At 36.8% G+C, this 22556-nt stretch overlaps 1 protein-coding gene, 1 long non-coding RNA gene and 1 other non-coding gene across 3 annotated transcripts in view; 2 read left to right on the top strand and 1 right to left on the bottom strand.

Annotated features, from left to right (window-relative positions):
* LOC134666183 (uncharacterized) overlaps positions 1-22556 on the bottom strand; it is a 428204-nt gene that overhangs the window by 92468 nt on the left and 313180 nt on the right. The gene's annotated exons all lie outside the window — the stretch shown is intronic.
* On the top strand, positions 2156-2821 carry LOC134671077 (uncharacterized). Its single transcript, XM_063528861.1, has one exon. It carries the CDS (start codon positions 2156-2158, stop codon positions 2702-2704), a length of 549 nt encoding a protein of 182 aa, XP_063384931.1. The 3' UTR covers positions 2705-2821.
* Trnay-gua (transfer RNA tyrosine (anticodon GUA)) lies at positions 11934-12022 on the top strand. Its single transcript is given in 2 exon segments — positions 11934-11970; positions 11987-12022. It is a non-coding gene; the product is annotated as a tRNA-Tyr (tRNA).

Raw genomic sequence — 22556 nt, 5'->3', positions numbered from 1 at the left:
GCCTCCTGGATTCCAGCGGTTAGTCAAACACAACACTGTGCACCATATTAGGACCACCGAAGGCCCACCCATCTCCTGCCGTCCCCGACGCTTGGCACCTCAGAAGCTATCTGCTGCCAAGACCGAACTAGAGGACATGGTGCGGACTGGGGTGGCTCGGCCATCCGAGAGTGCTTGGTCCTCTCCCTTGCACATGACAACTAAGAAAGACCAGTCTTGGCGTCCCTGCGGGGACTATCGCGCCCTGAACGCCAGGACCATTCCCGACCGCTATCCAGTGCGCCACATCAACGACTACGCGAATAACCTCGCTGGTGCTACCATCTTTAGCACCCTTGATCTGGTGAAGGCCTAGCACCAGATCCCAGTAGCTGAGGACGACATACCCAAGACCGCCATCGTTACCCCGTTTGGCCTCTTCGAATTCCCTTTCATGACATTTGGGTTACGAAATGCCGGTCAAACCTTTCAAAGGTTTATCGATGAGGTCACACGGGGTCTCGATTTTGTTTTTCCATATATAGATGACATCCTCGTCTACTCAGCTGACGAGACTCTACACAAGGAACATCTGCGTATCCTGTTCAAGCGTTTGCAGGAGTATGGGCTCGTTCTTAACCCTTCCAAGTGTGTCTTAGGCGCAAAGGAAGTAGTGTTCCTGGGATACCACGTGAGTGCTGAAGGCACTCGCCCTCCTCAGGACCGCATTCAAGCTCTCATTGACTTTGCTCCTCCAAAGGACGTTCAAGGCGTGCGCCGTTTCCTCGGCATGATGAATTACTATCGCCGTTTTATCCCCCACGCCGCGAAATGTCAAGCGCCTCTCGTAGATGCAGTAGTCGCCATCAATGGTAAGGGTGCCAAACCATTTCCATGGACACCCGAGCTTCTGGCGCACTTCGAGGCGTGCAAGTCAAGCTTGTCCAATGCTACCCTACTCCAACACCCGGTCAACGACGCACCTCTGGGACTTTTCACGGATGCCTCCAGCGTCCACGTCGGATCCTGCATCCAGCAGTTCGTGAACAACCAATGGTGCCCTCTTGCCTTCTTCAGCAAAAAGTTGACCCCCCAGCAAGCTGAGTGGCCAGCATACTACCGAGAACTCTTCGCGGTGTACGAAAGCGTACAACACTTCCGCCATATTCTCGAGGTCCAACATGTGACCATCTATACTGACCACAAGCCGCTGTTGTACGCTTTCGTACAACGCAGAGAAAAACTCCCGCCATCGCAACTGAACCAGCTATCGTTTATTGGTCAGTTTACAACGGACATCCGCTACATAAAAGGAGAGGACAACGTTGTAGCCGATGCGATGTCGCGGATCGAGGCCGTCTCGTTAGAAGAAGATTACGAGGCCCTCGCTAAAGCACAACTAGAGGACCAAGAGCTTGCCGACCTACGTCAAGGTAACTCCAGCCTTCAGCTCTCACGCATCGCTGTACCTGGCACAGACGTCTACATCTTTTGCGACGTCTCCACTGGTAAGCCTCGCCCTTATCTGACCCCTTCTTTTCGTCGTGCGGTGTTTGACAAGTTGCACAACTTGAGTCACCCCGGCGTCAGAGCCACCACTCGACTGTTGGTAAGTCGTTATGTGTGGCCCTCCATGCGGAAGGACTGTCGTAGATGGGCCCAGTCTTGCCTTGCGTGTCAGCGCAGTAAGGTTTCAAGGCATACCTCGTCACCTCTAGGTACGTTCGAGCAACCATCTGGACGTTTCATGCATGTCCACATCGATATCGTTGGTCCCCTTCCTGTTTGTGATGACTATCGTTATTGTCTAACAGCCATCGACAGGGTTTCCAGGTGGCCAGAGGTGTGGCCGATGCGTTCCATTACTGCCGATGAGGTGGCCGATACTTTCGTCCAGGGATGGATATCTCGCTTTGGTGTCCCTACTACAATAACTACTGACCAGGGCACCCAGTTTGAGTCTGATCTTTTCAGACGGTTAATGCAGACCTGCGCCACCAAGCGCATTCGTACAACCGCGTATCATCCCTGTGCGAACGGAATGATCGAGCGCGTGCACCGCCAGCTCAAGGCCGCACTTATGTGCCACTCTGGTTCCTGGACGCGCGCTCTACCACTCGTCCTACTGGGCATGCGTACCGCCTACAAGGAAGACTTGAAGGCCACAGCTGCTGAGATGGTATATGGCGAATCTCTCCGCCTACCCGGTGAGATGTTAGTCTCGGCGCCGGACGAAAGCAGACTCGACGATCCCGCTGATTTCGTCGTCCAGCTGCGACGCAAAATGTCGTCTATTCGCCCAGCTCCAGTTTCTCGCCACTCGACTCGTCCCATCTTTATCTCTAAAAATTTGCCTACAGCAACACACGTGTTCCTACGTGACGACACCGTACGACGCCCATTGCAACCTCCTTATACAGGTCCTTTTGCCGTAGTGAGGCGTTCCACGGACGGGAAAACCCTGACCCTGGACATTAAGAACAAAGAGGTTGTAGTGAGCGTCGATCGTGTCAAACCAGCTTTCGTGGACTCAGATGAGACCCATAGTTCTGGTACACCTGCTCCAGCGGCTCTGCAGCCTCAGGACGTACCTCAGGCGCAGCCGGCTGAGCCCGCTCCTCCTATTACTATACCTGCGGATACCACAAGCAATTCACGACCTTACACCACACGGTCAGGTCGTAACGTTAGGTTTAAGGACAGCGACGAATACTGTTATTTTTAAATTGTAATTTTACTAATGTCATTGTTTGTTATCTTTCTCCGTGGGGGGGTGGTGTGGCGTGTTAACACCTAGCTTAAACAGCTTACCTAAGCCTGGCAACACCACCCCCTACACGCCATCTTGTCGAATCTAGCTAGCATCACCGGCGTACACGCCGCTCTGTAATTTTTAGTTACATTAAATACTATAACGTAATTTTATTATGTAAAATGTGCAAAGCCATGTATTACACGACGTATACAAAGTGACAACTGCATCTCATTCAAATCCCACGTCATCCCTGCCCGGTGACGGGAAAACTGTCATCACGGTCTGGTTACTTTTGAAAACTCGTATCTCACTCAGGTTTGACATTTTATTTTCTTCGTAAAAGAGGTTTTATGTTTATTAAGTAGGTCTTGTAAGGTGACCATGATTGTAGAGAAATATATTTGCCCTCACCAAAAAGTTGAAAAATAGGAAAAAGTGTGGTTGTTTCACCTAAATACGACGGTGATCGATCAATTATCAGTTACTGAGTGTGCAGGATTAGTCCTGCTCACGTCTCATGAATCACCCTGTATGTAAACAAATGTGCACATTAAGTACTGTTAAGTACAAGGTAACTCATTTAGAGTCAGTATACCATATATTTGCATGTGTGAAAGTCACAATTAGTATCGCTAAGTTTATGCTAAAATGTAGCATGTCTTAGGTTATTTCAGCAATAATGTTCGTTGGCATTAGGGTGTCTGAAGCAGGTCTCGCGTACATTAACTGCAAGAAACAAAGTTTGTTCAGCAAATATTCTCTAGAGACGGAACTCCTTGTCGTTGGAAATATGGACGACCCCTACTATTTGCCTAAGATATATACTAAGACACGCTTTTATTAAAAGCTTTTTTAACATTAAACATAAGCAGTTACTCATCATGTTGTGTAAATAAGGAATTTTATTATCTATATAGAGAAAACAATCGCAAATTTTAGTAAAATTGTTAGAATACCGTGTGGAGAAAGTTTGATTTTGTGACGGTGTGAATCATTATAGCCATTACTTTAACTACTACAATTTTATGAGCTAAAAAATATTGTTAGAGGGAAGGATAAGTAAAAAATTAAAAAATATACAGGAAAACAAAATATATTTTATTGATAAAACCAAAGAAAGAAATAAACAAACATAATAAAACTTAGAAATCTATAGATAAAAAATTTGCCCCAGATCGTCGTCAACGGGCAAGGTGCCCAGAAGGCTGGCCTTGCCCGTTGGTAAGATATGGCCATTTTTTTAGCAATAAAACTAAATACAAGTACATTATGTAATAATAAGTGGTACCTATAATAATATAGCTAAATAAACAATGACAGTTATTTAATGATTCTATCGAATAATGATCGATATACCGGTATAAAAACCTACCTACACGTGCTACATAACATGTCAATACCTTATTATAATAGCTACTCGTACTCTCACCCACAGACGCCTTACAGAAACTCATCGGACTTGTGATATCTCACATATCAAGCAATGCCAATGTGACATCTCACAAGTTCGAAGCACGGGGGTATCAGTTGTTGCGTTGCGCCCGAAAATGTACAAATTATTTGTTTACTTTTATTTAAGTACCTAAAGATACAGAGTATAGTCTAGGAGAAGGAATAGAAATGGGAGTAGGGGACTATGCAGGGCTATTATCATACGTCCCCGGAGCAACAAAACGTTTGTCATTTTAGCGCATTTGTGTAAACTAGAATATTCGTGCATTTCCTGAAAGCAGAAAAAGAATTTAAAAGGATTGCTTGAGTCATGGTGTATTGTTAGCGCCGTGATATAAAAGGTGTTTTATCTACACCAAATGTATTAAAACAACTTACACTTTTTGTAATAAAATAATACTAAACTTAAAAAAAACACACTTATTAGAAATATTTAATCAGTGTGTTGTATTATTTCATTATCACTAGCCTATTTAGGTACGTAGAGGAAGTCGCAGTCAGAAGCTAGTAATTATTATATATTTTTGTATTACATATTCTGTGATTACATACAATACCTAACACTTCAGCGTTGACATATTTACTATCATTCACACTATCCCATCTTCGCAATTAAACTAGGGTGACCATGACCATTCAATCAACATCGGGACATAATCATAAAGTGTCCACGCGCTGTCGTAAATTCGCGTCCGGGAGCGCTCTGGGACATTTATGGCCCGGGATATGAACGACATGTTATGACTCAAATCGTAGGGTGATTGTAATTGACACGGAATTGGTTTTTTTCGTCATGAATATTGTGTTGCGGCCGCCGATTGTCTTTGATGTATAGTAAAAATTGCGGATGTAATATATTGCTACATCAGCGCCACTTAGAATACTAACTGACTGCAGTAAATGCAATTTTAAAAGACTACGGGCCCGATTCGGATTTTGAAATAGACATCTATTAGATATCTTTTAGACATCACCAAGATACGATAACGATATGTTTAAGATCTAACCTGTCAAATTTGACATTTACGCGATTCTGGAGATACTCTTGAACAATTTCCACAGGATATGACTCAGAGATCTAATTCACATCTAATAGATATCTTACTCTATCTAACGTAAAAGTTACATTGGTTGCCCGAATTGCGCTGCAAAAGAGAACTAGTTGATATCTAAACTATAAGGTATCTAGAATGGATCTAGTACGTGTCGTCTCTTGTAAATATCTTGAAATTCGAATACGGCAGTACCTATCCTAGCATATTACACTTCTTTACATTTCTTATACGACCTACATGCCATAAAAAAATAACTTTATAAATAAGGCACGAGCAATAAATATATGTATTAAGCGCCATAATTTATACAATTATAAAAATATTTTATTGATCTGGTTACCCATAATCGTAAAAAATGCTGTTTAATGACAAGTACCTAATCCCTACAACTCCTGAATCTTTATACCAAATTAACTGTAACATCTCACAATAAAACATAAACACATATACGTCATTAATAAACCTAGGTCCCTGGTCGTAAACCTTTTACGATCCGTGCACAGTGCATTCGTAAAAATATTTCGGATACGCGCGTGACGTCATTATCCACGCTGACGTTTATTGACGGACAGTCCCGGCTCAGTTCCGTCCGTTACGATTCAGTTTACGGTTTTACCGATAATCGTAACTTACGGGAGAGTTGTTAATGCTGCTTTAATGTGTGCAAATGGGTGTTTATTAACACTGGTGCGTTGAGAACTGATTTTTTATGAGGAAATAAGCTAAAACTTTTAAATAAAAATAAAACTATTACTAAATGCATTCTGATTGATAGACTAATTAAATAATTAAGTATTTGTTCAAACATATATTTACTAATTATAAATAACCGCCATGTGGGATGTTGACTCGACGATCATTGTTCCTATAGTCGTGTCAGCGAACGGTCTCATAGCGAAGAGTCTCGACCAACACCTAGAGAGACTCTCGCTAGGTGGTTGGATCAAGGGTCAGATGCAGAAGGCGGTAACTTTGGACACGGCGCGTATAGTACGTCGATTCCTCACTCTGCGGCCCAGACCACCGGCAGCTTGGGCCCTGCCCCGCTGCCGGCGGCACCCTAGGTTAGGTTTTTTATAATGTGTTTATAATTTTTTTTTTATTGTTTATAAGTGTTTTTATATTTTACTTTTATATCCATATTATAATTAACCTAACTTAAGAAGAAAAATAAATAAAGAAGATAATAATAATTTAAGACGCAACTTTTTTATGAATAGTTTCCTTTAATGAATTTCTAAATATACCTACATATATGCTGTTGATAAATATCATCAAACTTAATCCTATTGAAATTTAATTAAAGGACACCTACGGCTACCTATGTCTTTTACGCATAATGAAAATTACCCCAAACCAATGACCCCGCAGGAGATAATGAGAGGACAAACACGAAATTCGCTTAATTAAGTTTAATTCTGTCGTATTCAAATTCGTCGCAAATCAAAGTGCCCGTATCTTAGCAGAGCTATAGGCTACTAATATAAAAAGTCGTATCTTACTATGAGTCGCCTATTGAAATTTGCCTTTTAGGTTTAGCATTATAACAGTAGTTAGACTATGGGAAAGTGGAGCGGCTAGTGAATAGAGATGATTATTATTTAGGGTCATTTGTGTCGGACAAAAGCTGGACCGCGCACCCCTTTATTGACGGAATTGGGTGGCATGGAGTCGGTTTGTCTAAATTTTTAACATACCTATTCAATGGAAGTAAATACTATAGTGATATGATATAATATATGTACAATAGGGAAAGTTCTGGTTGTCATTTACTGTTATTTATTATTATTTGGTGAATGTTAAAACAACGCCAATTTTATGGCACAAAAAATTTTAAGTCCTTAGTGTAATAAAAATTTGTGTGAGTTAATATTTATTTATAAACAAAATAAAAGAATAGCTTTTTGTCTAATAAAGTTTAATTTATTACTTCCTTTCCGGAATTAAACAAGAATCCAAAGGGATAGTTGTCTGTATACCTAGTGATTAGAGTTTTACTAAATCATATGCCTGTTTCGATTTATTTAAAAAAAGCAATAGGTACCCTAAACAATTATTATTAACTAGACATAAATAATCGCCACTGTAGGTAGGTATTCAATCCAACACTTTCAATGACTTTAATTCTATTTTATTTAATCTACAGTCACACGATACACTCCATTCTTCTCCGTTGTAAAATTCTCAAAACTCAATGGTCCAGCGAGTGCCATTCATCCAGTTTTTTCCTATTTTGCAATTGATCGCCAGCATCAAGCAATTAAGGGGACACGCTCGCCGCATAACTTAAATATTCCCTTTATAATGCAGATTAACGTATTGACTCTTAACCGAGCCTTATTTTGTTGGATCTGCCGACATAACAGCAGATTTGTCCATTCAAAAGTAAACTCTAAAATCTCTTTTTAAGGTTCAAATGGAATCTCTTTTACTTTTTTTTTACTGGTCCTTCGAGCCGGACTTTTGAACTTTTATTTATTTCTGAGCAGTGAAATTTTGAGTCTTATCATCAGCGTACTAAAGTTTTGGAATGGGAATATGTACATTTGTTTTGTGTTATTGTTTTCGGGTTACATATTGATGGCTTCCGTTTTGCTAAAAGGGTGTGATACGCTCTAGATTGTTTTGCGTTTTAGAGTTTTTAAGGTTTTAATGGACCGGACGTTTCATGTGGGTGTATTGTTTGAAATGTGAACTGACCAGTTTGTCTTCTTAATGGTGAGAATAAAATGCATTATACATTCTAATTATGTATATCGCTGACAATATAATTGATCTACTTTGATTAATTGAGCTATAAGTACATATTTGTTGTGTATAATGTTTATTTTGTATATGTTTGTTTGTATGTTTGTCGTATTGTGTATGGAGGTAAAATTCAAAACTTAAATACGCGATTAAGTCCCGTTGTACAATTTAATAATTTGTATATGTATTTGTAAAAAATGAGTAGGTATATTAAAGGCACAGAAAAAAATGTTTCGAAACCTTAACATAACTTTCCTTAGAAATTTATGTTAGAATATCTAATTCATTTATACTAACCAAGATATTACATTTCAGTACATTTTCATTCAGCAGAAGTTCTAAGAAAGTCTAGTACGACCAGGTGTGTCTGTGTTCACGGTCGGTAAGGCACATGGGGGTGCATTAGTTTATGAGTCATCCTTAAGGTCAAATAGACACGTGGTCACTTTTCCGTTTTAATTGCTAACACGCGAGCAGATGCACATTGCACCTTTTTTGCATCAAGTTCACCTTTAAAACTGTGAATGAGGATATCGTTACGGTATCTTGAGTTTATTGAGTTATGTCGTTGACCGTTGTACTTCCTGGTGTTATGTGATTACTTTACTGTGCAAATTTATATATTTTACAGTAAGTACATATGGTGCTACTCTATCGCCCTAGTGCAGTAACGGTAACTAGCACTATACGTGCGTATGTCGCAAATTTAAAGGGTCATAATTATGTACCTACTGTATAACGTGGTAAAATGTTTTTTACCTACTATTTCATTTATCATACACATAAGTTGTTTTGACTTATGAATGTACATAAAACGTTTTTAACGTTTAAGACAACGCTTAATGTTTCGTACCAGGATTAGTGATGTTAACTTTTTTTTATTCAGAAAAAAAGTTCTGAATTATTTACGACATGTATGGTCACTCTACAATAGAATACTTCCTTCAAAATATTCTTTGTTTTCTCTGTAATGGATGCCAAATTGAATGACATCGGAATCTGGATACTTTTGAAACATCATATCTAACTCAAACGTGTCAATTCGTATTTTGGAGGTAGATGCTCAATCTGTTCACTACAGTTGAAGAGGTATTTATTCAGTATTTGTCACAGAGAATCAAACTGACAAAAATGTAAAAAAAGGAGAAAACGTGTAAATAGTTGGTTTAAACGAATTAATTACATTTACTGTGTATTTGTGAATTAGCCTACATAATTTTAAACTTGCCGAAAGATCGCTCATACAAATAAATTACCAATACATAGGTGACGGTTATTCTATTTGAATAAAAAAATGTTCAATCAATTATTCTAGAAAAAACCATGCAGTGCATGAGCAGCCATACCGTGCTGTTAACATCTGTCGCCTAACCTTTAGTAATTAAGAAGCACGTGGCAGTATTGCAGTAGCCGCACCTTGCATATCTTAACGCTACGATAGCTAAGTCAAGGGGAACGAACATTACTAATGACAGTTATAAACGTAGGGGTATAAATTCTCCTCGTGCACTATCTAAGCATTCAGATTTTGTATTGCATTCATGTTGTAAAAGTAAAATAGGACTTATATTTCATGAACATGAGCATATTAATAATTATATAATAAGATAGTCCGGCGGTTCATCTCTTTTAGGGCCCTGACCACCGTCACCTAGGGCCTTGCCGCTGCTGGCAGTTAGCGTACCGTTTTAAGTTTTTTTTATAATATTATCTTTATAAGAACATATATATTTTATATTGTGTTTGTATGTGTCTATTTGTATTTTATTTTTATATTCACATTATAAGATATCCTAAATTATCTGTCCAAACTTATGTATTATCTAAAGTTTAATAACTGATATATACTCGTATATACAGATATTCATATTACTTATAGTACAATAATTATATAATACCTATAAAACACATACGATTACATGACTCATATAGTTATGAGTGAAAATTAATACATTTTATTAATTACTTAATATGTTATCTATGCCGGTGTCGTCTATTATCTGTTAGTAACAAATTTCAAGTTTTTGCGTAAACAACCTAAGTAGATAATTATGTATGTATAACATCATTACGTGATTATATTTTTTATCAATGACCACTTAGGCATTTAATGATTACATTTTAATGAATAGCAACTACAATAATATACCTACATGCCATAATATAGCTGATTTACTAGAGTCAGTGACTTGCGATTTGTCTCTTAAATTGTTTCACGAATAGTCCTCTTTTCGTTGGAGCTATGGACACCCTAACAACTAGTTTTATATACTTAAGTAATTATAATTTAGAAGTAAATATGTGTTTTAAATATTTCATTATATTTAAAATTGTCTAAGAAGTGTAATGTTCAAACCTACAAATTACGTTCAAGGAATACTAAACCAGCCTTCAAATTACTAATTAAAAACAACAAGTATATCGACCACTTATTCATTAATAACTTATCACTATCATTTCCCCTAGGTACATAATAACACTAGGTATGGGTACATAATTTAAAAAACCCAGTTAACTTTTTATAAAGTCAATCGCCTCACAGATCGATCTCAATTTAAACCCCCACCAATCTAGACAAGAATCCCGACAAATGTCAAAATGCAAAACCTGAACATTTCCATGCAATCAGCAATCGTCAACCGTCGGTCGCAATTCACATCGAGCGAGCCAAAGATTTGTAACCCCTGCATCCCAAATTAAATCCACCCGAGAAAATTGTGACAAACGCGATCCGTCATTCGTCCCTTCATTTGCATGATAAAAACTGTAGAAGAACAACTATTTATCAAAACGGCAGAACTTCCGGCGGCCATGACAGTAGGCGCGACGCATTTCCGCGCGCCATCTTTGGCTGAACACTGTGTATCCGGTTGGAGGTCTGAAAATGTATAATTTAGCAAGAAGCGACTCAGTTTCTTTACTAACGTTAACATATTTATTCTGATTATATTCAATAGATTAATAATATAATACACATACATACACTCTTTCTGGCTAACTCCAACGTACACTGACATCAGAATTATATTTGACTCATCTTTTTTAACTTATCGTCGACTAGATTTGATCAGCAACGGACATTTTTCGACTGATATGATTTCGTTTCGATGAATCTAATGTAGGTAGGTGTCACAATAAAAAATTAGCAATTAATCTTAAAATATTAAGGAAAGCAATTTCGGGCAAGTTCAAAAAACAGGTTCTGTTCCTTAAATGTTAAAAGTTCAAGTTTATTTAATTTAATAGTGGTAGGTATAGTAGGTATAGTATAGTTAGGTAAAGTACCTACTATGCCAATAATCTTCGACTACCCACTTTTACTTTTCTGGTACGTACCTACTGTCGTTTCCAGCGTAACTGCATCCGAACCAACCTCACTGATTGGGGAGTGATCTCTATTTAGATAATTTACTGGTGCTCTTGCGATGAAATATTCGGGGCATTCCGCTCATCCCCGCTGATGTTATTAGCGTGATGTCGCGTTCCATCTTGTTTACAACCTGGAGATATTTTGGCCGTCTTGTGATGAAAACGTTTTGATATGTTTCTATAACTAATAATAATGAGTGTTAATTTTCAGTTAGAATTTTTTTATTTGTTAATTTTAATTTGATCGCACTGGTTGTTTGTCTAGGCTTTTGTATTAGGTACCCTAATTGTTTATCATATTAAAACGAGTACCATATTTTATCAAGAATCAAGCAATAATGAATAACTCGAAAAACAAAGAATATCAACCAGACAAACTTTAGGCGGATACGACATAAATTATAAAAAGTATATGGTCTTATGAAAATACGAGTACATTTTAATGTATGTATTTAAAAATATTTAAATAATTACATACGGCGGTGTCGTGCAGTACAAACTACGCTCATTCGCGGTGCAAGACATACTAAAGCAGTGAAAGGTAAGTAGTCCGAAATTTCGCCCATCTCATTACCCCTTCGATAGCTCAGTTGGTAGAGCGGTGGACTGTAGTTGGTAAAAGACGGGAATCCATAGGTCGCTGGTTCAAATCCGGCTCGAAGGATCGTGGAAATGAAAAATCCCTTTTTTTTCTTTTTATTTTTTTTAGTTCATGTTTCTTAACTTAATGGATTTAAATTATATTCTTTATTTAAGTGTTAATTTTTTGCATGAAATTGGAAGTTGGCCAAAAAAACGCATCTTATCGGCTTTTGGGCTAATTATAAACATTTTGAAGAATTACAGATATAGGTATAGTATAGGAATTAAGATCAATCATCAACAGTGACAATGACAGTGGCTTGAGACGCCTAGCGGCTTTCATATCCATTGTCACTGTTGCGCCTGCGCATTGACTCTACCTACCTATCAGAAATTCCATTTTTGTAAAAATCCTTTTTTGTAATCAGATCTTATCAAAATAATAAGTATTGTTATTTATAATTTATCTTATCAATTTTTCACCTGCCATCCAAGACTATTAAGAATACTTTACCATTGGCAAGTATATTTATAAATAGTCTGAAAATTACACAGTACTGCACTGCGTAAATAATGTAATGAACTATAGCTTAACATTCACAACTGTAAATACTAACGCAATCAAATGGAATACCTCCTCATCCCCCTTCATCAAGATCCATTTAAAAGACCCGACCTTTAAAAAGTACAGAAATACCGGAGAAGAAATGCAATCAAATTAGTGTAAATTCGATTGTCGAACAATGGGACCTGCGCACCGCAGAGCACCGTGAGGAATCAATTACTGAGACGGGGATGTCTTCTATACAAATTAATTTAAGTTGGAAAAAAATAGGAAATTCTTGTACGGGGTATCTTTTCTTGTGACGATTTAACTCTTAATTCTGGTTATTTTCTTTAAATAATTAAAAATAAATAGGACTTTTTTGTATTTCAGATTTGAGAATATTTAAAGCTAAATATTTACCTACATACCTAGATATGGAAGGGATAATATATATCAAATTGACAAGTAGATAGGTATTTTTTTTAATTTATTGCATGCAAAATACTTTATAAACACGAGTATTACAAAAACTTTGCCAAGCTGTAGAACAATTTATTGGAGAATGAAATACACCCATTCGTTCCCATCCGACCTTCCTTAATTCTACTTATGTTAATGAATAAATATTGTAGAACATACCTACACAAATCGACCTAGATAGTCCAACGGTGAGTTCAATAAGGCTTATGTTGTGGGTATACTAGACGGGCGACATACTATAGGTACATATACCTATATAAATGCTTAAATACATGGAAAACATTAATAACTAAGAAGGAACAATGATTTCTCAATAAACGTACCAATAAATGCCCCTTTACCTGAAATTAATCTTTTACTATTTAAAAGTTATTAATATACCGTATCGTACTCGTCTCGTGACTATCCAAAACATCCTCAATCCCATTTCGACCAGCAAATCTAACCAATTATACGCAAATGAAGTTAACCCTTTCGCTGCTTTGTGAAACTTTTTAATTGCTGTTAAATCGAAAAGGGATCGTATCAAAAAACGGATCCATTGTCGAGTGAATCATTAATCTATGTGGGTGGGTGCGATTTTATACCACTGTCCAAAGAAAAAGGTCATAAGTGCGTTAGTAATTCGTATGATACTTGGGACTTTATGGATTTAAGCTTCACGTCTATTGTGATGGGATTTGGAATGTGATATTGTTGGGAAAGTATTAATTTATTTGTAGTTTTTTTTACCTCTTGATGGTCTTGTTAAGTTAAGGATTACCTTATGTCATTTCAAAGAAAAAATGATCCCATACTTGATATACGTAGTATAATATAAAAACTTTTTACAAAAAAAAGAAAACCGACTTCAAAAAGGATGAAATAAAATATTATCCTTTTTAAGTCTATGCGTTACCAACTGATATGTTTGAAGTCGGTGCCAAGCCAACTTTTGAAGCATACCATTATTTTAGTGCGATTCGATAAGGATGTACGTTGGATTGCCTTACAATGAACGTACTTTCTGTAGGTACAGTCGACGTTAAAAATATGTTTACACTTCTCGTCTTATTACAAAGGAGTAAGGTGCAAAAGTGTATAATACCTTTCTTTGACGTCGACTGTACCTAAGAACACACCTCAGAACACACGATCACGATCGATCTTCTTGGCACAGTCCGTACCGTATGTTTGTCGGCACGCAAGCGTGGGATTGAAACTGAAGTTATTTCCCGTCCCTTATTCAGAGGACTACATTTCAAAATATAAAACAATTCAAAGAATTTACGTTCTTGCCAAATTTCACCTAAAGCGGTTCAATTGTTTAGCCATAAAAAGGCGACAAAGAGGCAGACAGAATTACTTACACATTTATAATAGTTCTAATGGTACACTTCTAATGGGATTTATAGTCATAAAGCTGATTATTTTTGACGGGTATTCTTTACTACTTGGCTTGGCACCGACTTCAAACATATCAGTTGGTAACGCATAGACTTAAAAAGGATAATATTTTATTTCATCCTTTTTGAAGTCGGTTTTCTTTTTTTTGTAAAAAGTTTTTATTTTTCCATTTTTAGTTTTAACGCATTGTTAATAGCGCGACGCGTGAATGAAAAACAACATCATGATTAACACTAAATTCGTGTATTTACTTTAATAAATATGTAATCTGGAATTTTCTCGAGTCCGTCTGGGAAATTATAATTCCTGTCACTACACTAAATCCATCCTCCGCCCCGCCACTGACCCAATCCCTCAACCCCCCCGATCACTCAACCTCATAGCGTATCAACCCCTGATCCATGTACTCTTCGGCCCTGAACCAGCCGCCCTTCAACCACCATTACCCGACCCCTTAATCCCCGACCCCTTAACTCCTAACCCTAACCCCCGATCAGTAGCCTTACCAGCTTACCAAGAGTTTGACATTGATTTATTCGCTAGCGCGTGTGTGTAACTTACTTTCTTTGCATCTCACTCGTACTGGCATATTAGTGCGAGCGAGGTGCATAAAAAGTAAGTTACGAAGACGTTAGCGTCGCTAACTTAGCGAATATGTCAATGTCAAACTCGTGGTAAGGCTACACTTGCACTACGTCAAATTGGCGGTGTTCGGAAGCAAATGCTCGAGTTACTTTAGAAAACACCGAAATCACTTTACACGTGCCTTTAAAAACTGAGGAGTTCCCTTAATTCCTCATGGATTCCATCATCAGACCAGAACCAAAAATAATACGGAAACACCTTGGAGGCAACTCCTTCCAAACAAAAAAAGAATTACTCAAATCGGATCACAGGTGCCGGAGTAATCGCTGAACATACTACATTTAATAAATCATCATCATTATCATCAAAACAATCATGATCATCAGGTCTACTTCATCAAAGTGGTGGTTTTCGGGAGAAAATGCTCGAGTTGCTTAAGAAAATACCCAAATCACCATGCATGTGCCTTTAAAAATTGAGGAGTTCCCTCAATTCCTCATGGATCCCATCATCAGAACAGAACCAAATTAAAATGGGACCAACTCGGAGGTAGCTCCTTTCAAACAAAAAAAGAATTACTCAAATCGGACTACGGATGTCGGAGTAATCGGTGAACGTACATAGAAAAAAAAAAATAGCCACAACCGAATACAGAACCTCCTCCTTCTATGAAATGGAAGTCGGTTAAAAATAATATTCTGTCTCCAATAATATTACTTTGAATTATGATGATTAACTTCGAACAAACAGTAATTACTGTGCTACGATTCGTCTTTCAGTGGGTAGGCACAGCGAGCTGGAATTCATAAAGTAGGTATGCACTTTTGCAGCGGTGTGTGCATCGCGTTAAATAAATTGATTTAATTATGATTTAAATATTCTATAACATTATTTTGTTAATATTATACTATATTATTAGAATAAGGTCACAAAAAACGAGTGTTATTAATGTATTTCTCTATGTACACACATACCTATTTTAAAAAGGTACGGGATTACATACAGTACAGTGAACGCCGTAGATACTAGCAGAATAATTATATTTTGTATAAAATATTTAAATGCTGAGATTGATATCTAAAACGTTAACCCTACAATCACACACACGACTAGCTTACAGACAAAATAGCGCGTCACCCCTGTTAACCCTTCCGCCGCTGATTCATCTTAACCCGTCAACTGTTGATGGATCAAGATATTAATACCGAAAGCGTGGCGAATCTGACCAACTATAGGCATTTACTCGGAAAAGTTTAGCAAACAAATAAAGCCTTTGATGGCTTTGAAATACGTTCGCATTTTCTGTAATAATTTTTTATTGGAGTTACGATTGAAAATGGACGTTACTCTTAGGTAACATGGTAGTTTTTAGCCCGAATACTCCATTCCATAGTAACTAGTGTAACCCTTTTCTATGCATATTTAATTTTGAATGTAACGGTCGGTCTTCCTGACTGATGAGCGTGATTTTTGCTTAAATTTCTAGGGATTAATACTAAGATGCGTTTTGACTATAATTAGAGGGGCGATAATTGCCATTCCTTTTAGTAGTGATACGAAAATAATTACAACTAATAGGTAATTAAACTAAATAAAACAAACACAATTAAGGTATTTCCAGAGCCATGTTCAGGACCATTCCTGCACACAGAAAATGTCGTGTAGGTCTAGCACGTCTGGCTTCGTCCTGCGCGACTTAAATAGATTTTAACCAGATTAAAGATTATTATAAATTAATTACGGCGCCTACACTTTTTGTAATAGCAAAGCTACTTATCGTGAATATAGTTATTGATTGGCTAGACTAGATATCATGGGATCCAAATCTCTTTCAAAGTTAGCATTACTAGCAATACCTAAGATACAACTGTTACGTTTTATTAAGTTCTATAGAAAAATAATTAAGAAACGGTAGTCCGGTAACCGTGTTGTTGAAGCATCATATCTAATGACTCTAATGAGTTATTTTATGAGTAGTCTCATAAAATTTCGCACGCGGATATGAGAAACACATTCATAGCGTAATTGCCCGCATAGCTAAATATGACCGGTTAGGTTACAACTGATATACAGGGTGCACCGTTTATTGCAAACTAACTTCAACTACTAATAATACGCAATAATAATATTGTAGGTACACGAAGAAATTTTATTGGGGAAAAATTATGGTCATTGGAAAGTTTTAGAAATTGAAAAGAACTTAAATATTACGACTATGTATGCACTAATGAAATATATACGGTAAGGTGTATTCGGTTAATACCGAATGTCGGATAATTCCGAAATTCAGATGAAAATCACCCTTAATTACTCATTACATTACATCATAATAAAAGTTTCATTTCGGAAATATCCGACAGTTTTCGACATTCGGAAATACCCGAGTAAACCTTAAACCAGCCATTGTATGATGGTGTGTAGCGAAAAGTCGAAACTGGGGCCGCTATTTGAAAGTATTTCCAAACACCAAATCGGCAAAAAAATCATATAAGCACTTGTAATCATCGAACATGATTACCAAATTTTATAAGCATCGTATGAGCAATGCGACTTGTAGAAGAGAACATGCAGGCACGAGCTAAAGCTTTTTTGCCTGAACAGAAACAGAGACCTTCGTTACGGATTCTCTTCAATTACGGATATAATATAGCAAACGCTACAAAATTACACACCTCAATACGTTCTTAAAAGTTACTAGGCAAGGAATAAGATTTTTAAAATATCTAATAACTACTTAAGGTGCAGGGCGGATATTTCGACTGCGGGGTAATTTCAACTAATCGAAATATCTTCCAAGTTTTACATTATCCCTGGTTAAGTCGTAAAATAGCTCAACCTCTATACACGAAACACGCTAAACCCCTTGCTTATTAAGGGAGCACAGAATTAATATGCAGATGAGCGGAATTAGCCCAAGTTGATCGATTAGACGCGCTCAATGCGCCCGCATCAGTGTTGGGTGTCCACTTTAAAGTCTTTAAACGTGTGCTCTAGATAGAGTCAATTGGCGAAGTAAAAAATTAACTACCTATTTACACATTTTAATAGTGTTCTTTCTAGTCAGTTATTTTTGCTAGAGTAGTCGGCACGTCAAACAATTTTTACGCCAGTTCGGCTGCACCATAGCAAAACAAAACATGTCGAAATCAAATTTAAAAAATAAATAAAAAACGACACCGACAGGACGGTCATAAAAAAATAGAAAATTACTTTCCTGTCACAAATATCAATAATCTGTCACAAATTTAACAAAAACTTTCTTTTGAATCTTCTAAAATACATACCTATTAGTACTTACTAGTTAGCAAAAATTAGCTGCTGTTCTAAGTGAAGCTTAGAACAGCAACTAAGGTAAGGCGCTCCTAACGAAATTTCTATAAAATTTCATTTTTTATACATCGGTAGATACACTAGATACCTAGTTAACATGAGATATGAACTAAAAGAAAAAATATCAATAGGTTAAAAGTGCACAGGCCATGAAAATAGATAAGTACCTGTACTTACTAAAAATACTAAATAGATCGATCCCGACTTAGTTACAGTCTATTAGGTATTTTACAATGGGTATGCTCGTCGTTTCTTATTGTTATTTGATTATTGAGAGCGATAGACCGATGTCAGAATATTTTTCATCACTGTTGATGACATACAAATACAACCGAAAATCTTTGCTAAATTGCTAATCCTATGACAATAATTACTTTTAATTAAATGTCACGAAATCATTTCTTTTGACGTGCTTGCCTAATTTGTATTTATTGAATTTTGAATACCTACACTACCCCTTTCGTCAGATGCAGGAATGAATTATAAACTCAAAGCCAACAATACGATACCAAAAGCATGCATATCGAATCTATGTCATTTGTATTCCATTAACATTGTAATATTAGTAAAATCATCAATCACTCGTTGATGTCGTAGAATTTTTTATTGATTGTAATTCATCTCAGTTAATTTAAATAAAATTTGTATAATGCACCATAATGTACAAAGTTATGTTTTGGCGATGGAAATGAGAAAACATTGTATAACTATGATTACAAGTATTTACAAGTTTCAATTATTTATTTATTTATTTATTTAAACTTTATTGCACAAAAGAAAACTTATCGTACAAAAGGCGGACTTAATGCCAAAAGCATTCTCTACCAGTCAACCTTAAGGCAAAGCAGAGAGATTGTGGGCGGTGCAACTGCTACTACTACTAACAAAATTTAATATAAGAACGCAACGCTAATTTAAAGAATTTTAACATACATACGCAAGTACATCAAAATATACACGATACATATAATATAAATATACATATAATATAAACATAAATATACATATATATAATTATAGTAATGTAATTTTTTTTATTAACAAAATATGATGTAAAAAAATATAACACATAATATTATTAGAAGTATTAGAACTAATTATTATTTTTCCAGCTTGGGGCACTGGAGGCCTTGGTCACTTTTTCTTAGTATATGATATTTATTTCATTCTATATATAACACCGGAACCGGAAAAATTCCATTAGTAAAGTCGCTATCACTACGCTCCTAAAATAAAAATGGATAACTCGATATAAAGACTGTGGTTGTAGTGAAATTGTTGTTCTGTATAACAATAAAAACTCGGAAAAGTGGTGAAAGTAAAGAACTCTGTGTATACCGTGTGGACTGCAATTAAAACCAGTGTTAAAATATACTGTGAATATAACCTATAAAACAAGGCTGTCACTTTCCAAAGACTTAGCAAGGAAACAACATAAAAATAAAAACCTAGTGTTGCCAATGCAAACCAAAAATTTCTACCAGTGACATCTCGGCAGTGTAGACAACCTACGAAAAATTATACGTTCCAATTCAAGCAAGCACAAAACGCTATCCAAGATATCAAAACAAAATGACAGGGGAAATGTCAAACACCGAGCTTTACGCTTTGATGAAAGAAGAACTAAGAAATCAAGCCGTGCTGATAGAAAACAATTCTGAAAAAATTCTGAGAACGATAGACGATAAAATAAAACCATTACAGGAAGAAAACAAGATTCTCAAGTCAGAAGTAGAGATATTAAACAAGAAAGTAAATACATTAGAGAACATAACCAAACAAAACAACATTATAATACATGGTCTGAATGAAAGTGATACAAGTTATACGCAGCTATCCAAAAACGTCACACTTCTGTTTGAAAAGTTGGATGTGAAAGTTGAAAATAGTGACATTAACAAAATGCACAGGATAGGCAGAAAAAAGGAAGACAAAATAAGGCCAGTACTAATCTCTTTCACCACATACAATAAGAAAATTGAAATTCTGAAAAACAAGAAAAAAGTACCAGAAAAGATGTATATAACTGAAGACTTCACTAAAGCGACTTTAGAAAAACGTAAAGAACTACAAGGGGAGCTTAAGCAGGAGAGAGAAAAGGGCAATAAAGTGTACATTAGGAACGACAAATTAATAATCAAGCCCAAAGAAAATGAAAAACGGAAGCGAGAAGATTCAACATCCCCCTCCCGTCAGCCCACCTCGGCAACAGAACACCAAGAAAATGACAGAGGAAGTAAAGGCATACTTGCCCCAGCAAAACTACATAGAACAGATCCTTTTGCATACATGCGCTCCAGGTCGAACTCCGTTACAGAAATAACTACCCCGAAACCATAGGAATTAGCGGACATCGGTAGCGGAAGGAATAAAACAACATTAGATAAACAACATATACAAAAGAAAAAGTGCCCCAACCCGGTTGGTCACCGTGGGGCTCAAGACCAAAACCCCCTAGGCTCAGCGCCAAATCCGCCAAATCCGCCAAATCTGCCAAATCTGCCAAATCTGACAAATCTCTCAAAACAAGTAGAAACACCCCAAAGAAAAAGTTACAACAACTACAGTGAACATACCAAACTAACAAAGAAAGATAAAAATATCAAAAATAGCTTTTACATATCAACCCTCAACGCCAGGACTTTAAGAACTGAGGAATCCCTACAGGAGTTGGAACGAGCGCTGGAATATATCAACTGGGATATAATTGGCATAAGCGAAGTGAGGAGAATGGGTGAAAAAATTGAACAGTATGAAAACTACATCCTATACCATATTGGGAATACACCTGGCCTGTTTGGAGTTGGGTTCCTCGTCCAAAGATGCCTCAGCAAGTACATTCAGGAATTTATTGGAATATCGGAACGGATTGCTCAACTAAATATTAACCTACCGGAATATGGAAGTATTTCGATAATTCAAATATATGCACCAACAGAGATAGCACAAGAAGACATTAAAGACACATTCTATGGAGACCTAGAAAGAACTCTTGGAAAAGCACACAAAACAATATTCCTAATGGGCGATTTCAATGGCCAAATCGGTAAAAGACAAGCCGGGGAGGACGCCATTATGGGTCTACATGGTACTGGCAGAAGAAATAACAACGGCCAAAGATTAATAAACCTTGCACTTACACATAACCTGAAAATACTCAACAGCTATTATCAGAAAAAAATTCAAAGAAAATGGACCTGGATATCGCCTGATGGTCAAGTAAAGAATGAAATAGACTTCATACTCTCCAACAAACCCAAATTTTTCAAAGATATAAGCACTATTAATAAACTAAACTTCAATACAAACCACCGAATGGTAAGAGGTACAATCTATCTGAATAAACCCAAACCAACAAGAAAACATATGAATCAGAAAACGCAACCAACACATATTCCACTACCCATTCCGGAAAATTTACTCACATCACTAAAGAACAAAAGAACGGAAATTGAGAACACTGTGAACATACAGGAGAAATATAATTTATTGGAGGAGGAAATTCGGAAAGTGTCTGAAAAATTAGGCTGTGTAAAAAAGAAAAAGGATGGTATTGGAAACAAAGCCAGATCTCTCATAGATAGCAGGAAAATTCTCCTTGGAAACAGAAAAGAAAACAGGAAACAAATTGCTGAACTAAGCAAACAAATTAACGAGGAAATCAGAATACACCGAAAGGCATTGAGGAGCAGGACCATCCAATTCCACATAGAAAATTCGGGAGGTGTAAAAAAAGCATTAAAAGAACTTAAAGAGAGCTCCAGTTGGATCCCAAATATTAACAGTAAAACACCAGGAAAAAAGGAGACAAAACGATCCAAAATAATAGAAATAGCTACCAAGTTTTATTCAAATTTATATGACGACACAAACGATACAGAATCACATTATTTGTTAGAAGACAATGAAGAAACGGTTCCTATAATACTAGAATCTGAAGTAAGGAAGGCAATACTCTCCCAAAAGAATTACAAAGCTCCAGGGGAGGACAAAATAACAAATGAAGTGCTTAAGGGATGTATAGACTATATCATAAAGCCTATAACAAACTTATTCAATCACATACTTACCAATGAAGTCATACCAGAACAATGGGCATCATCAACTATCACTTTAATTCACAAGAAAGGAGATGTCGCAGAAATAAATAATTATAGACCAATCAGTTTGCTGTCAAACCTATATAAAATTTTCTCAAAAGTTATATTAAACCGGATGTCCTTGGTTCTAGACGAAAACCAGCCTAGGGAGCAGGCAGGATTCAGAAGTGATTTTTCAACCATGGACC

This window comes from Cydia fagiglandana, chromosome 1 (genome assembly GCF_963556715.1).
Source record: "Cydia fagiglandana chromosome 1, ilCydFagi1.1, whole genome shotgun sequence".
NCBI classification, from domain to species: Eukaryota; Metazoa; Arthropoda; class Insecta; order Lepidoptera; family Tortricidae; genus Cydia; species Cydia fagiglandana.
This window is presented reverse-complemented; position numbering and strand designations above follow the sequence as displayed.